The sequence below is a fragment of the Tupaia chinensis genome, unplaced genomic scaffold (assembly GCF_000334495.1).
Source record: "Tupaia chinensis unplaced genomic scaffold, TupChi_1.0 Scaffold000561_1, whole genome shotgun sequence".
Lineage (NCBI taxonomy): Eukaryota > Metazoa > Chordata > Mammalia > Scandentia > Tupaiidae > Tupaia > Tupaia belangeri.
Window position 1 is genome coordinate 1,382,418 of NW_006160074.1, and position 18,178 is coordinate 1,400,595.

Below are 18,178 nucleotides of genomic sequence, written 5' to 3' on the forward strand. Positions count from 1 at the left end.
AAGGCTAGGCCTGGAAGGAGCCTCAGCCAATGCATCTTGCAGGTGTGGAAATTAAGACCCAGGGATGAGTGACTGAAGCAGGGCCTCCAAGGTGACCAGAGACAAAGCCCAGCTGGCCTGCAGCATCTCAGCTCCTAATGCAGTGCTCTAGTGCGAGTCATTTACACAGGAAGGAGCAGAGCTGGTTGTTTAAGGAACGCCCGCAGAAAGCCCTTGTCTAGTGATGAACTCTCTTTCCTTCTGCTGGTTCTCCTTCATATAAATCCAGCCTCTTACATATTGGTTTGGGCCTCTAGCGTGTCATATTGAGGTCACCTGTGAACCGGAGGTACGTAATATCTGGCCTCTGCCCAGCCAGCCCCATATTCTAGTGGTTTAGGGAGCCCAATTCCATGTGGCCAATCATGGTTTGAATTTTGGCCCTGGAAGCTTGAAAAACACACTGGGTGCATGTGCACAGGTGCCCCAAGTCCCACCAGGATGAAAAGGAGAAAGGATTGTGGTATGGCCAAGCCTCATCGGGAGTGTTCTCCCCTCATCCCTCCAGCAGGCACGTCCACCCTCTGGCAAGTAGGAAGAAAAAAGATACATGATATTTGGCTATGGAGGAAAAAATCCATTTCATTGATCTTATTTTATTATAAAAGTAAAAGTTCTGGTTGTCATTGAATGATGTGCATGTATAGAATAGACTAGGGAATTATATGTAGAGATTTGGAAAGCAGAGATGGCTCCTTGCTTTATGGTTCATCTACCCTATTTAAGAACATCCCACCTTAATCCCATGTGACCTGGCTGATTTCCTACTGACTTTAAAAGTCAGACACTGAGCTGCCTCTTAGACCTGGTAGTTAAAGCTGAACCCCCCCCATAGCCGAATGCAAGTTCGAGTCCTAGACCAGGTGTGTGTGTGTGTGTGTGTGTGTGTGTGTGTGTGCCCAAAATCCCAAAAGGAGAGAGAGATGAAGAAGGGATTGCAGTGTGGCCATTCCCCACGAGGGTGCTTTCTCTTCTCACGCTGTCTCTCTCTGGAGAGTATGCAAGCCCTCCAGCCAAAAAAGAAAGAAAGGAAGAACAAAAGAAAAGGAAAGGAAGGAAGAGAGAAAGAAAGAAAGAAGGAAAGAAAGAGAAAAAGAAAGAAAAAGGACTCAGGCTCTGCTTCTTGTCAGGGCCTCTTCTCCAGAGCCAGGGCGACAGTGGCTATCAGGGGGGCCTAGGCTGACAGGACTCGAGGACTCCCTTGTCTCTGCCTGCCATCTGGAGTACAGAGTTCCCCCGGTCTCCACACTGACCCTTCCTTTGATGGGAATGTCCCCTTGGAGAATGTTAAAGAAAGAGTAGTCACTATTTTCCACCTCCTTTTTCTTCTTAGCAATGAAGTCGAAGTCTTCAAGAGGCCGTACCAAGCCCTTGCATCCCCCCTGTGTCTAACCCCTTTGGTTCAGTACTCCAGCAAGGCCACCAAGATACTCGTGTGTACACACACGTGTGCACACACACACACTCAGAGCATTTTATGACCCAACACTTCCACTCACTCTTAGGCATATAGCTTAAAGATACTTTCACAAAAAGACATGCATGGGAATGTCCATAGCAGCATTTCCTGTAATAAAAAGAAAAAGACAGGAAAGAAGTGAGGAAAGAAGGAAGAGAGGAGAGAGAAAAGAAAGGAACGCTAAAGTACATCAACAAGGGAATGGACTGTGGCATATCCATACTGTGGAATATTATGCATCAGTGAAAAAGAAACGAACTAAAGATGTGAGTATGCGCATGAATGAAGTTCAAATGTTTTTTTTTTAGAATTATTTATTTAATTTTATTTATTTATTTATTTATTCATTTATTTTAATTTGACCAGACACACACACACACACACACACACACACAGGGAAAGTGAGAAAACACACCACCAGGTCCAGGATTTGAACTGTGGTTAGCCATGTGAGAGTGTCCAATGCCTTAACCACCATGCCATTCACTTGTCCCTGAAACTCAAATCTTAATGTTGAACAAAAATGCCATGATACAGTTTAAATAAATGTGTGTTTGAAAACACACAAAAATCCACCATAGAGCTGAGGATTTACATATCCATGTAGGAAAAGAATGCTTAGGATGATCAGCCCCAAATTCAGGATCGTGGTCTCCTGTGGAAAGTAGGAGAATTCAGCTCTAGTTGTCCAGTTTGATTAAACTCGGCAGCGGTTTATGAATACGAATCAGATTATTGTTTTGCATCGTATATTTTTAAAAGACTAAATAAAGGGAAAAAAGAAAGCAGCAGGCAACTGACCCTGTTGGGAAGTATTTATTTACCACAGCAAGGTTTGTTCCACAGTGTGACATCAGACATAGGACTGCAGTGTCTCATGCGACTTCTTGTGCTTCAATTCACAACTGCAAAATAAACACACACTGAGCATTTGACAAGAGGAAACAAGGAGGCAGCGACAAATCACAAGGACTAGGCCTTCCTTTCCTTTTTTTTGACGGACCTCACCTCAAGCTGGCTTAGGCTATGACCCCCTTCTGCCCAGAACTCATTCATATGTGAGACAATTCACCCTGAAGAACGTTGCTCCTGCCTGCCCTCCGCCGAGCTCTGGGGCGATCTGTCGTCCAGTCCACACCGAGAGTCCTATCTGAAACCCAGAAGGGCAGGTGTGTGCCAGGCCTTGATCAATAGACACTCAACAAGTAGATATTGATTAGATGCAGCAGTGGAGCCACAGGTGTGTGAGGGTGACTTACTAATTCTTATCCCCATGTCATTGTCACCCAGACCACCTTTTGGGCAACAGCGTAGTCTGAAATGGTCTCCCGTGTTCTTCTCACCTCCGCTTCCCACCCTTCTTAGAAAGCGATCCCTGGCAAAGGACGTGGCGTTCCTTTTGAAAACGATCAGATGCATTCTTACAGACTCAAGGGCTCTGATTTGGTAGCAAATTGCAAGTATGTCTGGCACAGGCGAAGCCGCCGAGAACATCGCTGGAGTTGTGTGGGGACGCGGTCTGACATCTCGAGGTATTTGGAAATTCACTAAGATGGAATTTCGGCGGCGAAGCACAGCAGGCATCCGCTCTTCTGTTCATTGCGTTGACAGGGACACTGAATAGTCATTAGCTGGGTGGTAGTGCCTCCATGTCACGGACTCCCAGGCCAGCTGTAAGATGTCTGCTACCTCTACCGCCGACAACAGCGAGGGCCCTCATTTTACGCATTTGCACTGTCTCTCTCAGTCTAGTCCCTCATACGTGTATTTATGGAGCACCCACGGGACAGCTTTATCCTCGGCACTTGGAACACACCAGAGAACGGAACACGCAAAGCCCCCTGCAGACCTCTCTCATTTCCGGACGTCCCCACTAAGTGACAAGATGACCGACACCCAGAATGTTCTGCGGCAGAATCTGACCCCTCGCAGGGACAACCTTCAGTCTGAATTCTGGAAGACTACACTTTTGCCATCCCACAAAACGGATGTCTCACGATGGAACAGCTGTGGGTGGAGTTCACATGGTGGGAGCAGCTCCTGCCTCGCCACCTCCAACACCGTTTGGTGGGGCGGTAAGGTGGGCACACAGATTTACAAGGAAGGAGAACCCATGTTTCTTGATTTTCAGTCTAGAATCCAAACTTCCCTGGGTTAGAGCTGCCGATATTGCCAGGAAGAGAATGGCAGTCAGCTTACACAGGTAATATTTTGCTCTCTTTTTACCATGCTGACCAAAAAGAAGAGACCAGAGTGGTGAAAAGATCTCAGAGACGTTAACTCTCTAACCACGAGTGAATGCTACACCTGGAACACCTGGCCAGGCTCACGCAACCTGAAAGATCGAGGTTTCCATATCTGAAAGAGGGATTTGTTTTTTTTTCTATTTCTTCAGAGAGCGTCAACGTTATTGATAACGCTTTGCTATTTCCATACGGAAAGGGCAAATAATGAAAATAAAGGCCTCTGCTGGGTCTCAGCGACAGGCCGGTGTGACTTGACTTACTGGAGGAATGAAGACCCTACCCACTTTGGCTAGGAATTCTCCCTTACATCAGAGGACAGGGGCGACATCTGAGGACCCAGTCCGATGTCGGCATAAAGGAGTCCAAACACAGAATGTGTGGTTCTGGAAATGCCCGGGAGGGTTCCGGCACTTTCTGGGCATTCTCAGCCGCCAACTTGCAGAGAATGGCAGAACCAAATGGAAAGTGATCTGCCGGTGGCCTCGGAGTTGGCCCTGAGCCAGGGGTCGCCTGCAGCTTTTAAACACTGTTTCACAGAGCGACTCCCATGCCGACAATCTTACTTTCACAGGCAGCCAAACCGAGCTGCTGAAGGGTGACAACAGAACCCAGGAGTCCTGTTCACAGGGGAGTGTCATATCCACTCAGCAAGGCTCATCATTGTATTTTTTTACAAAGTTTTTTTTTTTTTTTTTTTTTTTACCATTGGGTGTGTGCACTCACTGGAGAGGTACAGAGAGAGACAGTGAGAGGAATCACCCCGGGGGGGACGACCATGCTGCAATCCCTTCTTCTCCCTTCTCCTCTCGGCATTTTAGACGTGCATACACACACTCCTAGTATGACTGCCAAGCTCTCGGGTGTGGACTCGAGCCATGGTCACCATGGGGGAGTCCAGTGCCTTAACCACCATGCCACCGGCTGGCCCTGATAACTGAAATGTACTCAACAACACCTATTGGAATAACAGGGTAGGAATCCAAAGCCTTGTTGCTGGTTCTTTACTGATTAAAGTGGTAGGTCCTGAAAACCGAGGAAGGGAGGCAGGTTTGAAGACTTCCATGGCCTTTGTAAGGTATCTCCCATCCCCAGCTCCAAGTAGCTAGGTGGAATTGCCGAAATGAACAAGCAGATTCCTCCTGGAGTGGCGGGATGCTGAGAAGGGGTGGGTCTATCTCAGAGGGTCACTTTGCTGACACTGGTGAACGTGAGTGACAACTAGCATTCAGAATCCAGCCCCATGACTAGCAGGGGACCTGCCCGTATTTTGTCAGGAGGGGGTCTCCCCAGGATAATACAAGCTGATTTTGAGTCAAACAGTAAAGTTCTTCAAGAAAGAGCACAAAATCCAGTCCAGGAGCAGCATCTGAAAATGCATCTAAAATGTTAAGAACTAAAACTAAGTGTGTACGAGACAGAGGTTTTACATTTCGCACTGATGGGGGGCTGGCCGGTGTTGGGCTGACTGTCCAGGTTAGGGTTCCATCAAGGACTGGGGGTGAAAACCTGTCTGGCATGTTGTAGGTTTCTCCAAGTGCGGTCCCCAACCTCTGCGAGGCTGCCCGGGGCTTATTTAGAATGGCGGCTCCTGGGCTTGGGCGGGAATGCTGTTTAGGAATGTCCACCTGCCAGCCCAGAAGTCTGCTGGTGACTTTTCACACGCTCCGATTTGAGACCACTGGGTTGCTCCCTCGCAGGGGAGCTTGACTGGATGCTGGCTGAGGTTTCATCCCACCCCGGACGGTCGCTAATTCTCTGCGTTGGTCCGAGACACTTGTATTTCCTTCTTCATTTTTAAAATGCTTATTGGTAACAAGCCCAACTCCTCTTTGCAGCCATTCTCCCTAAATGAAGCTTTCTGTAGAACTGGCGCTGAGCTGTGTTTGACTAGCGTCTCTGTCGGTGACACCGCTGGGCACTGCGTTCCGCAGTGGGACCTGCTGTCCCATCTCCCTGCCCAGCCCTATTCTGCGGCTTTGCAGAAATGGGAGTACGATGGGAGAGGATCAGGGTCCTGGCTGCTGTGACCAAGTCTGTCTCTGTCTTCTGGTGTCAGGTGAGGATGATGGGGCACAAGGAGGAGGTGGCAGAGGACAGCTGTGGCCGGAGGCAGGGCCGTGCCCCAGCAGGGAGGCCGGCCAGTGTCTGACTACAGGTGCAGCTGGTGCCACATGGCGATCTGCCTGCGGGGGTTTTTGAGCATCTCCTCCCAGTGGCTGCGCTCGGAGCCTGAGGCGTGCAGGCCCAGGCTGCAGCGGCCCAGCACGCAGCTCTGGCCCGCCTCGTCCTGGCCCAGCACCTCCAGCTCCACACTGGAGGCCCGCAGCAGGTCATCGGGCAGCTCGAACATGATCATCTCGTTCCACACGGGGTTGATCTTGTGCTTGGCCCGTTTGGTCTGCTTCTTCTTCAGCTTCTGAGCCTGGTGCTTCAAGGTCACCTTGACAGAGACATCTGGGGAAGGACAGAGAGAAAAGAGACAGAGAAAAGGGTCAAAAGTGAGCTTTTGGAGCCTGGTGGGGCCCAGGATGATGACGATCTCTCTCTCTCTCTCTCTCTCTCTCTCTCTCTCTCTCTGTTTTTGCTATAGGGTGTGTGCACTCACCAGAAATAGAGAGAGAGAGACAGAGAGACAGAAGTGAGAAATCACCCCCTTAGGAGATGGCCATGCTGCAATCCCTTCTCCTTCATTTTCCATTCAGGCTTTGGGCACATATGCACACGTTCCCAGCGTGAATTTTTAAGCTGCTGGGTCTGGGACTCGAACCATGGTTTACTACGTGGGCGTCCAGCAACATAACCATTTCGCCATCTGCTGGTCCCCAGAATGATGATACTTTCTCTTGGGGATGGAAAGGGTGTCTCTGGCTCGAAATTCGCATTCAGAATTGCTCTCCAGTACCCCTCGCTGGGGCGTGTACTCATTCCACAGTTACCAAGTGTCTACCATGTGACAGCCACTGCCATGGGGCACAGTGAAAGGTCCTGACCCTGGAGAGCTTGTGCTGAAGCGTGGGGAGCACCGCTCCTTATCAGCAAGGCTGGGCATTAGGGGGCCATGGTCAGGGCACCGTCAGGAGACCACGGTTGGCCCTGAGCCCTTCCAAATAACCCCAGATCCCCACGTCAAGCCCAGGACAATGGCTCGGGTGTCCCCGCAGCTCGATTTGAAACTCAGACCGCCCCCAAAAAAGCCAATCCCATCTCTTCATCCCCTTGACTCTCTGTCCAAGCATTTTTGTCTAGTATTATTATCTTTTTAGAGTTGTTCTTTAAAGAATTATGTATTTAATTTTATCTGTCATTATTATTACTTTACAAATTTGACCAGAGAAAGACAGCAACAGAAAGAGAAAGTAAGAAAGCAAGCCACCAGGTCCAGGACTCAAACCATGGCTGACCATGTTGGAAGTCTAGTGCCTTAACCACCACGCACCTGCTGGCCCCTAGAGTTTTGTTTTTTAATGGCCAGAAATGCATCCACTCACCAGAGGGAGACAGAGACAGAGAAAGAGAAAGCACCCCGCAATTGGGTATGATCATGGCAAGGTCCTTTCTCAACCCTGTCTGGATTTGGGGCACACGTGCCCACTGGTTTTCAAGCCACTGAGGCCAGGACTTGAACCATAGCTGCCATGTGGGGTGCAGCTCCCTAACCACGGAGCTACGGGGCTGGCCCTGTGTTACTAACATAATCGGTCCCCTGGTGGTTGCTTGTGTTCTTCTCATCTGTTCTTTCGTAAGTCTTACTTGAGCACCCCACTTTGCTGGGGGAGGGGATAGGTTGACCCCCCACATTGCTCCAATAGTACTGCCCCCCGGGAAACTCACAAACAGGTGGGTCACTAGACAGAGTTTCCCATCAGGTGACCAGACTCTGGACCGGATCACTTTTCCGTTAGTCAAGGTTCCTGAAGCTGATGTGAGAAGAATTACTTTGTATTTATGGCTGTAACTGTCACCCTGGGCAGCTCAGAGCTCTCTGAGGGACAGCGGTTGTGACTGCAGTCGTCCTGGCTGGAGCTCTAAAGGGCAGGAGGTGGACACTGACCCGGAGCTGCCAGGACAAGGCCCTGAATTCTGACCTCTGGCTCTTGCACCTGCCAGCTAGGCCACTCCTGATTTTCTTGACCCCATCGTCTGCCCTGAGATCCGGACTATCGTGGCAACTCTTGATAGCTGCCTTGCTAGAAATGGAGATTTATTTATGCCCTGCTCCGAACACCTGGGTTCCTGTTCAGGCGTTGTCTGGTTAACCGAGGCGGTGTTGCTGCTCTGAGAGGAGAGGCTGCTTTAGTCCCCCAGACTTGGGACCCCTGCTGGGGTATCCAGAAGCGGGGACGGAGGCTTCCAGAATGTGGCAGAGATGCCTGCTTGGGTATATGGGGCACAGACACCCTGGGCCTTCTGCCTCAGCCCGCGTACCCACACACCTTCTGCTGTCACCCACGCTCAGCTGGTGTGCGGGTGGCAGTTGGCAGAGAGAGGAGAGGAGACTGGGGTGGGGCGGGGAGTGCAGAGGCAGCTGGCTGAGACGGCAGGAGAACCGGGATTTTTTTTTTTTTTTTTAAGAGAGAGATTTTTGCTATAGGGCACATGCACTGGCCGAAGAGACAGAGAGACAGAAAGTGAGAAATCATCCTCCCCTCAAGGGGCATGGCCACGCCGCAATCCCTTCTCCTTCATTCTCCTCTCGGGATCTTGGGCACGCTCGCACATGTGCCTGGCGTTGAGTTTTAAGTCATGGGTCCCAGACTCGAACTGTGGTTGACTACATGGGAGTCCAGTGACATAACCATTACGCCATCTGCTGGTCCAAGAACCTAGGATTTCTGACACTTGCCTGAGAGGGAAGGTCCAGCCAGGTCTGAGACAAGGCATCAGCCTGACCCATGGTTAAGGCCAGTTCCGGGTGGGTCCCCATGGCAGGGAGCCAGGTCCTCATGGCCGTCCTGCTGAGCGGGTTGGCCAGGGTGAATGGAGGCAAGCGCAGAGAGTGGGCGTGGCCTTCGCAGTCAGTCTGTGAGCCTCGGGCAGGGACACAGCTGAGGGGCTCCACGAATGTGCCTCTGTTGGACCTCCCTGCTCGCCTGTCCCTGGGCCTCCCAGGTGTCACCTCCCTCTGCACACGGCTCCCTGCCGCTCCCCACTCACCCTTCCCCAGGAGCTCCTTGGACTGATGAGAGTGGAGGTTCTTGGCTTTGATCAGTACCACCAGCAGGCGGCTGGCGGCCGGGAGATAGCTGACAGACAGGAGCACCTCGCCGGTCCCCGCCGATGGCTCCTGCAGTGGACGACACCAGGAGGGGGATCGTTTGGGGTGGCCTCTGACCCCAACCAACAATGCTGAGGCCGAGGCCATGCTGGGCTTGTCCCCAGCAGGCCTCCTAGAAACCATGTCCCCTTGGACACGCTGGTGTCCCCCCTCGCAGGAGGAAGCAGGGCACGGAGGGACTACATTGACGTGGGCTTCGCCGGGGACTGCTCACCACGTACTGTGACTTCGCCCAGCCTGCAATCAAACCCAGCTTAGAAGCAGAGCAAACTGCTGGCCCCTCGGGAAGCCAGCCCCTTTCCCCCTCCCCCATCGCCTCCACTCCCTTTTCCCCAGACTCCTGGGCCAACGCCATGGAACTGGAGTCCCCAGGGAACACAGTCTGACCTCACTGCATTCACCCAGCAGGCTCTGGGGCAGGAGTTGTCACGTGTGATGTTATTCGAGACGGTTCCTTCGAGACGGTTCCTTCCAGCCCCTGCAGCTAACAGAGTCCATAAAGCACCAGGACAGTTCTGAATGGGGCTGGCTTCCTCGCCAGGCGGGCCAGCGGTGTGGACAGAACCCTGGGCAGTGAACAGCAACGATGCAGGGGCGAGGGTGACAGTGCCCCTCAGAGGGGGTGCTGCTGTCACCGTGACACACCCAAACACACCCGTCCCCAGGTGCGGCTTCACGGAGCGTCCCGGCGGAGATTCCTCTGAGAGCTTGTGCTACTGACTGGGATGTGAGCGTGGTATTTTACTTCTCCAAATGTTAGTTCCTTGGTCAGAACAAAAAGGGGGATTTGCCCAGTCAACAAACACGAGGGATCTATCTAAAGTTCGTGAACAATGTGTATTAGGCATGGATTTCAGGGTTTTTTTGCACCAAGAGAAAGTCATACTTAAATTCCATTTTCCACGAACTTCTTGAAGTCCCCGCATCCCTAGAGCACCTACTATGTTCCAGGTGCTTTAATTACAGCAGAGAAGGCAACACTCGGGGGGCACGCAGTCACAGGGGGAGAGACAAGGAGTAATTAAGTACTTAACGCCGGGCTGTGTTAAAGGCGAGGAAGAAACGATGGCAGCCGGTCAGATGAGGAAGTGCGTATGTTATACGAGTCCTCACTAAAGGTCATAAATGATCATTCCAATGATCACTAGTAACCTAGAACTAGTTTATATAACGCCAAGGACACAGGCTCCAGGGCCAGACCGTGTGGGCTGAGTTCCAGTCCTACCGCTTACTGGCTGTGTGACCTTGGGTAAGTGGCATAACCTTTCTGAGCCTCCATTTCCTCATGATTCAACTAGCCACCATGACTAAATGCTTTGGACGCCATGAGGCACCCTGGTGATGACGCGGATGGTAGTGGCCAGCCCTTCCTGAACACAGTGTGACGTGCAGTCCCGCCGCCTGTCACTAGACCCCGAGCTCCAGGACACATCCATTCCCTCTGTACCCCAGCACGTCGCACACAGTAGGCACACGATCAACACCTGTGAGCAAAAGCTGAGCCGTAGCTTGGAGTACCTCACCCCTGAGATACGCCGGCTGAGCTTCTCCCCTTTCAGGGTAAGAGCCTGATGCTCAGAGAGGGCGCATCGCCGCCCGAGGTCACACAGCCAGGAAGTGGAGACACCGAGGCTCGCACCCGGGTCGGTTCCGATAGCAAAGCCCAAGTCCTAACTCCCTCCGCCTCCTCAGTGGGCTTTCATTTCACGGTGAGGGACCCGAGTGCCCGGAAGTGCACCAGGCGCCTGGTGGGCTGACGGCAGCTGGGCGGGCAGCCCCCTCCTCAAGGTCACATACTGGAGACACAGGGTGACCGGCTGCCCCAGAACAGGAGCGTCAGCCCCGAAAGGCTCTTCACCTCCGTGCACAGTGTGGCTCTGGGCCGGCCCAGCAGGTGGTACATGGCCAGAGCGTGCTCACGGCACCTGTGCCCACAGCACGCCTCTGGGAGTCCCTGCCGACCGCTCTCCCCTGTCTGTCCTCCCCCTGGTGGCTCTGGCCCACTCCTCCTCCCGGGCTCTCAGTGAATCATTCAAGACTGCCCTCAGTGTGGGTCGCTCTGGTGACGCACATGCCACTTTTTGCTGAGTGTCTTCCGGCTAGAACTGGGGCGCTGCTGCCACCTTCGCTAATCCCTTCCGGCCTGGAGAAGCGACACCTCTGGGCTGCAAGAACGGAAGGTTCCACCTGCCTTGTCTGGGCGAGGGGCCCCCTGGCCAGGCCTCGGGCTCTCTCCTGCCACATACACCCCGTGTCACCATCTACTTCTGACTCCCTGCTGCCCCGAGACTGCTCGCATTTTGGCAAATGGCCCAGTGGTCAAAATAGAAGTGACAGTCTATCTGCAGAACAGTGCCAGTTACAGCAGATAGGATGATGATCGGTGAAAGGGCCCTGAGGCCGGAGCCTCATCTTAATCACGGTTGCTGGGCGCCCACTCCCGGCGCAGTGCCTGGCACACGGTAGAAACTGGGCAAGGCATCAGGGAACGAATGACTGCTCTGGACGGGGATGGAGGCAGGCCAGGTGTCCGAGACTCTGCCTAGATGGGCTGGATTTCAGTCGCTGGGGACAGCACCAAGGCCTCGAAACCCAGGGAGAGTCTCTGCCCTCCAGAGAAAGCTCATTTCCTGGCTTAATACCCCAAAGCGTTGGCTCCTTCTCCCAGAGTCCCCGTCTGTGACTTCATGCAAGTCCCGAATCACACACTAATTGGAAAGCGTGCGTTGGAAGAGCTGGTTTCCTCTGAGTTTTCCAAGTCAGGGAAAAGAGAAAAACGGGGCGAGGAGGAGCCGGGGCCAGGGCAACTGCAGAAATGCGGTGGAGCCGTCTGCTGGCCAAGGTGCCTGCGGTCACGCTGGTCAGACACCTGCACAGCAGCGGGGAGCAGACAGCACCGGTTTCACAGACCGTCCCGGCCTCAAGGTCAAGCTCGGCTGGGACCCCTTGTGGGCCAGGTGACCCCGTGTGGGTCCCTGAACCAAGGGAAGTCCCAGTTCCTCCATGTGTAACCGGGACTATCCCGGCGTCTCCCCACTTGGTTGGCTCGGGAAGGAGGCAGAATCTAGGTCAAGTGCTGGGATGTATGCTGAGGGCTAAAACCAGGAGGCAGGATGGTGGTGCCTCCGGGAAACGCGGCTCTCCGAGGCAATGCCCCATGGGAAGGGTCCCGGTTCACGTCCAGAGACCTCCCTGAGTGCTGGGCATACAGTTGCCCATGGCCCAGGTCTGGCCAAGGCCGGGAGTGGATCAAGTCATCAAGACCCTAGTGGGGATGCTGTCTCTCTGCTGCTCTCTCTTTCTCTCTCTCATGGAAGAAATAAATAAATTAAAAACAAAAACAAAGCAAACAAAAAGCAGCGCCCGACTGGTGTTTCCATTGCTCTCGTACGGGGTTGGTGCACTTTCCGTCGGGGCTACAGCAAGCCCGGGGCCTGTGTGAGTTATGTAGTCTCTAGGTAAGGCGTTGCCTGCCTGCTGGGAGGATTTGCCGTCCAGACAGGTCCCTCCAGACAAAACGGCGGCACCCCTCGAATGAGACTTTAACCTGGGGCCTCCGAAACCGCATACGGTCCACAGCCCCGACCCTGGCCCTGCTGTGGTCCGCTTCCAAGGAGCCCCCCTCCGAGGGTATGTGGCATCTCGCTCCTCTTTCTCACAGCAGAAGGGTGAAGAAATCCCCCCAGGCGGGTGACTGCATAGACCCCCCAGGCTCTGGGTCTACCCCCAGCCCAGTCGCTCCATCAGAGCTGGTGCGAACACCTCTGTATCCAGGCCCTCCAGAATTCTCCGTCAGAGCTCTGTTAGGCTCTCTTAGATGTCTTGGGATTCCACCCAGGTCGGATAGCCTCGCTGTCCTCGTCACCACCACTGTCTGTGCCGTTTGGCCCTCTGGCCTGTGAACTCCGAGATCAGGGGCCCTGCTCTTCCTCCCTTCATGGTCATCCCCATGTGCCAGCACATGGCAGGAGCGCGGCCTCTCCCCAGGTTCTGGTGGGCCGAAGTCGGCAGAACCCCGGAGCTGACACACGCACAGCGTGGCCTTCCCTGGTGCAGGGACAGTCTGCACAGTGAGCTTGAAGCCAGGCCGGGAACGAGCACCAGAACGCCAAGGCCTGGGCTCCAGGCCCTGAGTCTGTCCTACTCCATCTCCAGCCAACCCCCCTCCTGCCCCCGCCGAGGTCTCTGCAGTGTGCTGCTTAAGCACTGCCCATCCCCACCCTACCTTAGCAGAAGTCTTCAGCTCACCCCACTGGGCAGCCCCCAGGGGCACAGACACCCCATCCAGGCCCAGGCGGAGCTCCCCAGCCACGCTATGGCGGGAGAAGCGGTCGCAGGTCCTCAGGGTCAATGTCAGGGTGGCTGTGGGCAGCTCCTCGTCCGCCAGGGGGAGCACCAGGCCCTCCTCCCAGGTGGTATGTAGCTGCCGCTTCTTCAGGGCCGTCTGGGCCTCCACGGAGCCGGTCCTGTTGGCCACGCTGCCTTGGACGTAGCAGTCACAGCCTCCTTCGTGGTCACTGGTCACAGCTGCAATGTGGGACAAAGCAACAGACACGGGACCTTGTGAGGACAAGTGGACAGAGATGCATGCCCTTGGTCCAGAATGAGACCCAGGACTGACCTCCCCTGGCACCATGGAATCACCTGGCCATAAGCAATTTAGAAGCAGGTACTCCTCGGGACTAGCAGGTGGTATGGTGGTTAAGGCGCAGGACACTCCTGCATGGCGGACAACGGTTCGCGTCCCAGACCTGATGGCTTTCACTTTCTCTCTCTCTCCCCCCCCGCCCCCCCCCCCTCCGTGTGTGTGTGTGTGTGTGTGTGTGTGTGTGTGTGTGTGTGTGCCTGGTCAAATTAAAATAAGTGAATGAAAATAAGTGAATGAATAAATAAAATTAAATAAATAATTATTAAAAAACAAAAAAGAAGCAGGTGTTCCTCCTGGAGCCAGTGTCCGCACATGCTGGCCGGCCTCGGAGGACAGGGGTGGAACTGGGCACCTCCCAGAACCCATCCAACCTCACCTTCTAAGACCCCCAAGGTGCCGGCTACTACCGTGGTGCCTGTGAGTGCTGACCCTGAGCCTCATCGCCCTGCACTTAGCTGTTTACGGCACAGCCCTCTGTGACGGGAAGCACTCCGTGGCTGCCACGTGGACACTGACGTTTCCCACAGAGCTTCGAGAGACTATGTGGTCCCGTCTCTGTCACCTGTAGAAGTGACCTTAAACATTTCATGAATTGCTAGATCTCAGTTTCCAAATGGGGCTACTGTAGACACCAAACACAGTAAAATATGGAAGTACTTATGAATATTAAAAGACAACCCACTTAAAAAAAAAAAAAAGAAAAAGAAAGACAGTCTGGGCTGGTAGCCTAGTGGTTAGGGGAGCCAGCTCCCACATGGCCAACCATGGCTTGAATTCTGGCCCCAGTGGCTTGAAAAACATGCCAGGCACAAGTGTGTACATGCCCCAAATCCAAACGGGATGGAGAAATGGGTGAGAAGGGAATGTGACACAGCTGTGCCCCAGGGGAGGGTGCTTCCCCCTCTCCCTGCCCCGCCCCCTGTCTCTGATCTCTCTCTGTTGAGAGCATGCACCTTCTGGCAATTAAGAAAAAATACAAACGTACAAGTCATCTGGCCCCATTGCTAGCCCTGATTCGTGGATAGTAAGGGAGCTGTTGGGGCAGGGAGACCACGGGCGTCCTGACCCCTCAGAGACTGACTGCTCTTGGACTGCAGAGAACAGAACACCCTCATGTCCAGCTCAAGGCCCTGTCCACAGTCAAAGACCCCCTCGAGGAGACTGCTGGCTGTTCATGAAAACTCGTTTCCTCTTCGTACTCGGCACCCTGTGAGGCTCCATTTCCCAGCTTCCTTTGCAGCTGGGTGTGACCACGGGACTGAGTTTCAGCAAAAGGGTGTGAGCAGAAGTCACCCATGCTACACTGAGGGAGGGGTACTAAGAAATGGCTGTGTCCTCTCCAAGTCCTCTTTCTCCTGCCACCTGCTGGACACAGAAGACAAGGAGACCTGAGGGGACGATGCAGCCACACATGGAAGGGACCTGGTGCTGGAAGCACCGCGTGGAGGGAAGATGTCTGCAGCCAGGATTCCTCCCCTGTGAACTCTCCACGGAAGGAGAGAGGTCTGTGTGTCGAGAGCCCTGCGTCCCGGGATCTGCATGGTATGGGGCCACTCCAGTGTTCCCTCCCCTGCAGGGACACAGCCAGACCAGCACCGGGAGCAGCACCTTCCAGGTGGGTGACAAGCAGCTCAGCCTTCTGCCGGTCGTAGTTCAGGCAGTAGTGGAGTTTGGGGGCCTGGTTCCAGCGGGCAGCCTTCTCCGGGTTCCAGGTCTCCATGACACACACGTCCTCCACCACACCTGTTCAGAGAGGCACAGCTGTCACCGCTATCCACACCGGGGGCTCCGTTTTCCAGACCACACCGTTCCCGTCTCCGGACCCATCCCACAAATCCGAACCCAAGCTTCCTAGCCCCGAAGCGTGGCCCCGCTGGGGCAGCACCCATGGTCACAGGCGTGGCATTTCAAGGGACATCACAGCCCGGTGGGCAGGTCGTGGGTTGGTGTCAGACACGGCCTGCTGCATCCCCGCCGGGGACGCTGCGTAAGTTACTTGGCTTCTTTGAACCTTCGAACCTCAGTTTCCTCCACTCAGTGCTGGGCGTGCTAAGCGTCCCTCTTCCCTTCCCCGGCGCATTAAACGAAATGAAGCAGGCAGAGTTCTTAGCCAGGACCTGGCCTGAGCCTTCAGTAAGGAAAATGGTCACAGGCTGTGTGATTCTGGGACCCCGCGTCAGGCCGGCCATCTCCAGCCCCACCTCTCCTGCTCCCCGGGAGTAAAGGTCTAAGACGGGTCAGGAGTAGATGCTGGGGCAAGGTCAGGGGTACTGACTTCAGCACATGTTCAATAGATATTTGCTGATGGACCAGCAGATGGCACAGTGGTTACGTCGCTGGACTCCCACATAGCTGACAGTGGTTCAAGTCCCAGGCCTGGCAGCTTGAAACTCACACTGGGAGGACCAGCAAATAGTGTAATGGCTACGTCACCGGACTACCATATTGTCGACCACAGTTCGAGTCCCAGACTTGCTGGCTTAAACTCACACAGGGCACATGTGCGTGCATGCCCAAGATTCCGAGAGAAAAATGGAGAAGGGATTGCAGTGTGGCCATCCCCCCGGGGGGAGATTTCTCACTTTCTGTCTCTCTGTCTCTGTCTTCCTGGTGAGTGCATGTGCCCTATAGCATCATTATATTCTTGCAAAAAAGAAAAATAAAACCAAAAAAAAAAAAAAAAAAAAAAAAAAAGACACTCACGCTGGTTGTATGTGTGCCCAAAATCCCAAGAGAAGAATGGAGGAGAAGAGATTGTGGCATGGCTATCCTCTCTGGGGGGTGATTTCTAGTTTTCTATCTCTCTGTATCTCTGTCTCTCTCTCTCTGTCTCTCCAACGAGCACAGGTACTCTATAGCAAGAAGTCCTCTCAATAAATAAATAAAGACTTGCTGAGCGAGTGAAGGCCCTTATCTTTAACCCAGAAGTCCTTAAAACCTCCAGTGCGGCTCCCTCTCCCCCTCCCTTGCCCAGGAGCCTGCATCTGGAAGATTCTCCATGGGCAGATAAGAGGAAAGGATCCCGTAGCTGCAGCCTTACTTCACCTTAAACAAAGTGGAATTTGATTTCTGATTGTCAAAGCTAATTTAGAGCAGAATAGAGAGGACTGTTTAATTTCCCAGGTGGTTCATTAGCAGGTTCCGGCAGCAGTGGCACACTCCCCTAGGGTATCTAAGAAAGGGACAGGCCAGCCGGGCTGTGACCAGTGTGTGCACGGGACCCACGCGGCTCCCACAGGCGTCAACGCAGACGAGGGCGGCCGTGTCTGTGTTAGAAGCACCCAGGGACTCAGCTCCCAGCCTCCGCCTCCCACATCGGAGCCAAGCCCCACCCACGAAGTCCTGTGGTCGTGGACGAGGGGCTCAGGCTGACTCTGCTACTGCCCACCTCCAGGAGGGGCCAGGGTGCCGGCACCACTGCAAATGCAGGAGCAGACCCAGCTCTGAGACGGGGCTTGAGCCCTACCGCGGGCAGGGAGGGCAGAGCAGTCGGCACATCACCGGCCAGTGGCTGAATGACCTGGTCCTCCCCTGTGCACCCTCGTCTCTGGTCCATGCCTGCTGGACCAATCAACTCGGTACGAGATCTCTGTGGCATCGGAACCAGCATTGCCCTCTGGGAAAGGGAAGAGGAGAAAGCTAGCGTAGCCCAGCTCGGTGGCACGGGCGGCAGAGGGTCACTGTGATGCTGAGGCCACACGGGAAGGCCTGGGTGTGGACCCTGGACCGAGACCCAACTGCTGGTGTGCCCACAGGCACGCCCAAGGTCCCGGCTGGCTAGAGGGCTGTGGGGAGGATTCAGGCATGGCAAGACCCCCTTAGGGGTTCCTGTCTCTCTCTTCCTCTCTTTCTCATCTCTCACATGTGCAATAACTAAATCAGAAAGGAGAAAATTAATAAATATGTCTGAATCCTTCAAAGTTCTCCTTCGCAGAGAGAGTCCAATCCAGCTTGGAGAAATCTGTGGCTCCCCAGAGGATTATGAGTAGGCTTACCACCCCCGGGAGTCTTCACACGAATCACTCCTGACCCCAACCTGGAGTTCTCAGGTCTCGAGTGGGTCTGTTTTAAATCCATTTAATGTACAGGTGGGTTGGAACTGGCAGGTGGCATGGGGGTTAAGGGCACTGGACTCCCATGTGACTGGCCATGGTTCGAGCCCTGGACCTGGTGGCTTGATCTCTCTCTTTTCCTCTCTCTCTCCCTCTCCCTCTCTGGTCAAATTAAAGACATACATACATACATACATAAAATAATAAACACAGGTGGGCGAAACGGAGGGTCACAGCTAGCCAGGATTCGTTCACGCTACAGGCCCTATGTGGAGATGCCAGGCCAGTCACTGGTTCTGGGCCAGGGTGAGCAGGGACACCTGTCTGATGGCCAGTGTGGGGTCCAGGTGGGTCCAGACCAGGACATGCGCCCGCAGTGGGGACAGTGTCAGAGCCCCCTGGGCTGCTTCTGCATCCACTGCCTCCCACGCCAGCCACACACGTAAACCCCGGCCAATC

The 18,178-nt window shown here is 54.0% G+C and overlaps 1 protein-coding gene across 1 annotated transcript in view; it reads right to left on the reverse strand.

The window, feature by feature from the left end:
• Positions 1-4,510: 4,510 nt before the first annotated feature.
• The window catches only part of SYT13 (synaptotagmin 13), a 56,638-nt gene continuing 42,970 nt past the window's right edge, over positions 4,511-18,178 (reverse strand). Inside the window, exons 3-6 of the mRNA XM_006157765.2 lie at positions 15,276-15,410; positions 13,245-13,546; positions 8,899-9,028; positions 4,511-6,198 (exon numbers count right to left, since the gene is read on the reverse strand). Of these exons, the coding sequence (XP_006157827.1) occupies positions 5,894-6,198; positions 8,899-9,028; positions 13,245-13,546; positions 15,276-15,410 (872 nt within the window). The 3' untranslated portion in view covers positions 4,511-5,893. The remainder of the gene's footprint in view (positions 6,199-8,898; positions 9,029-13,244; positions 13,547-15,275; positions 15,411-18,178) is intronic.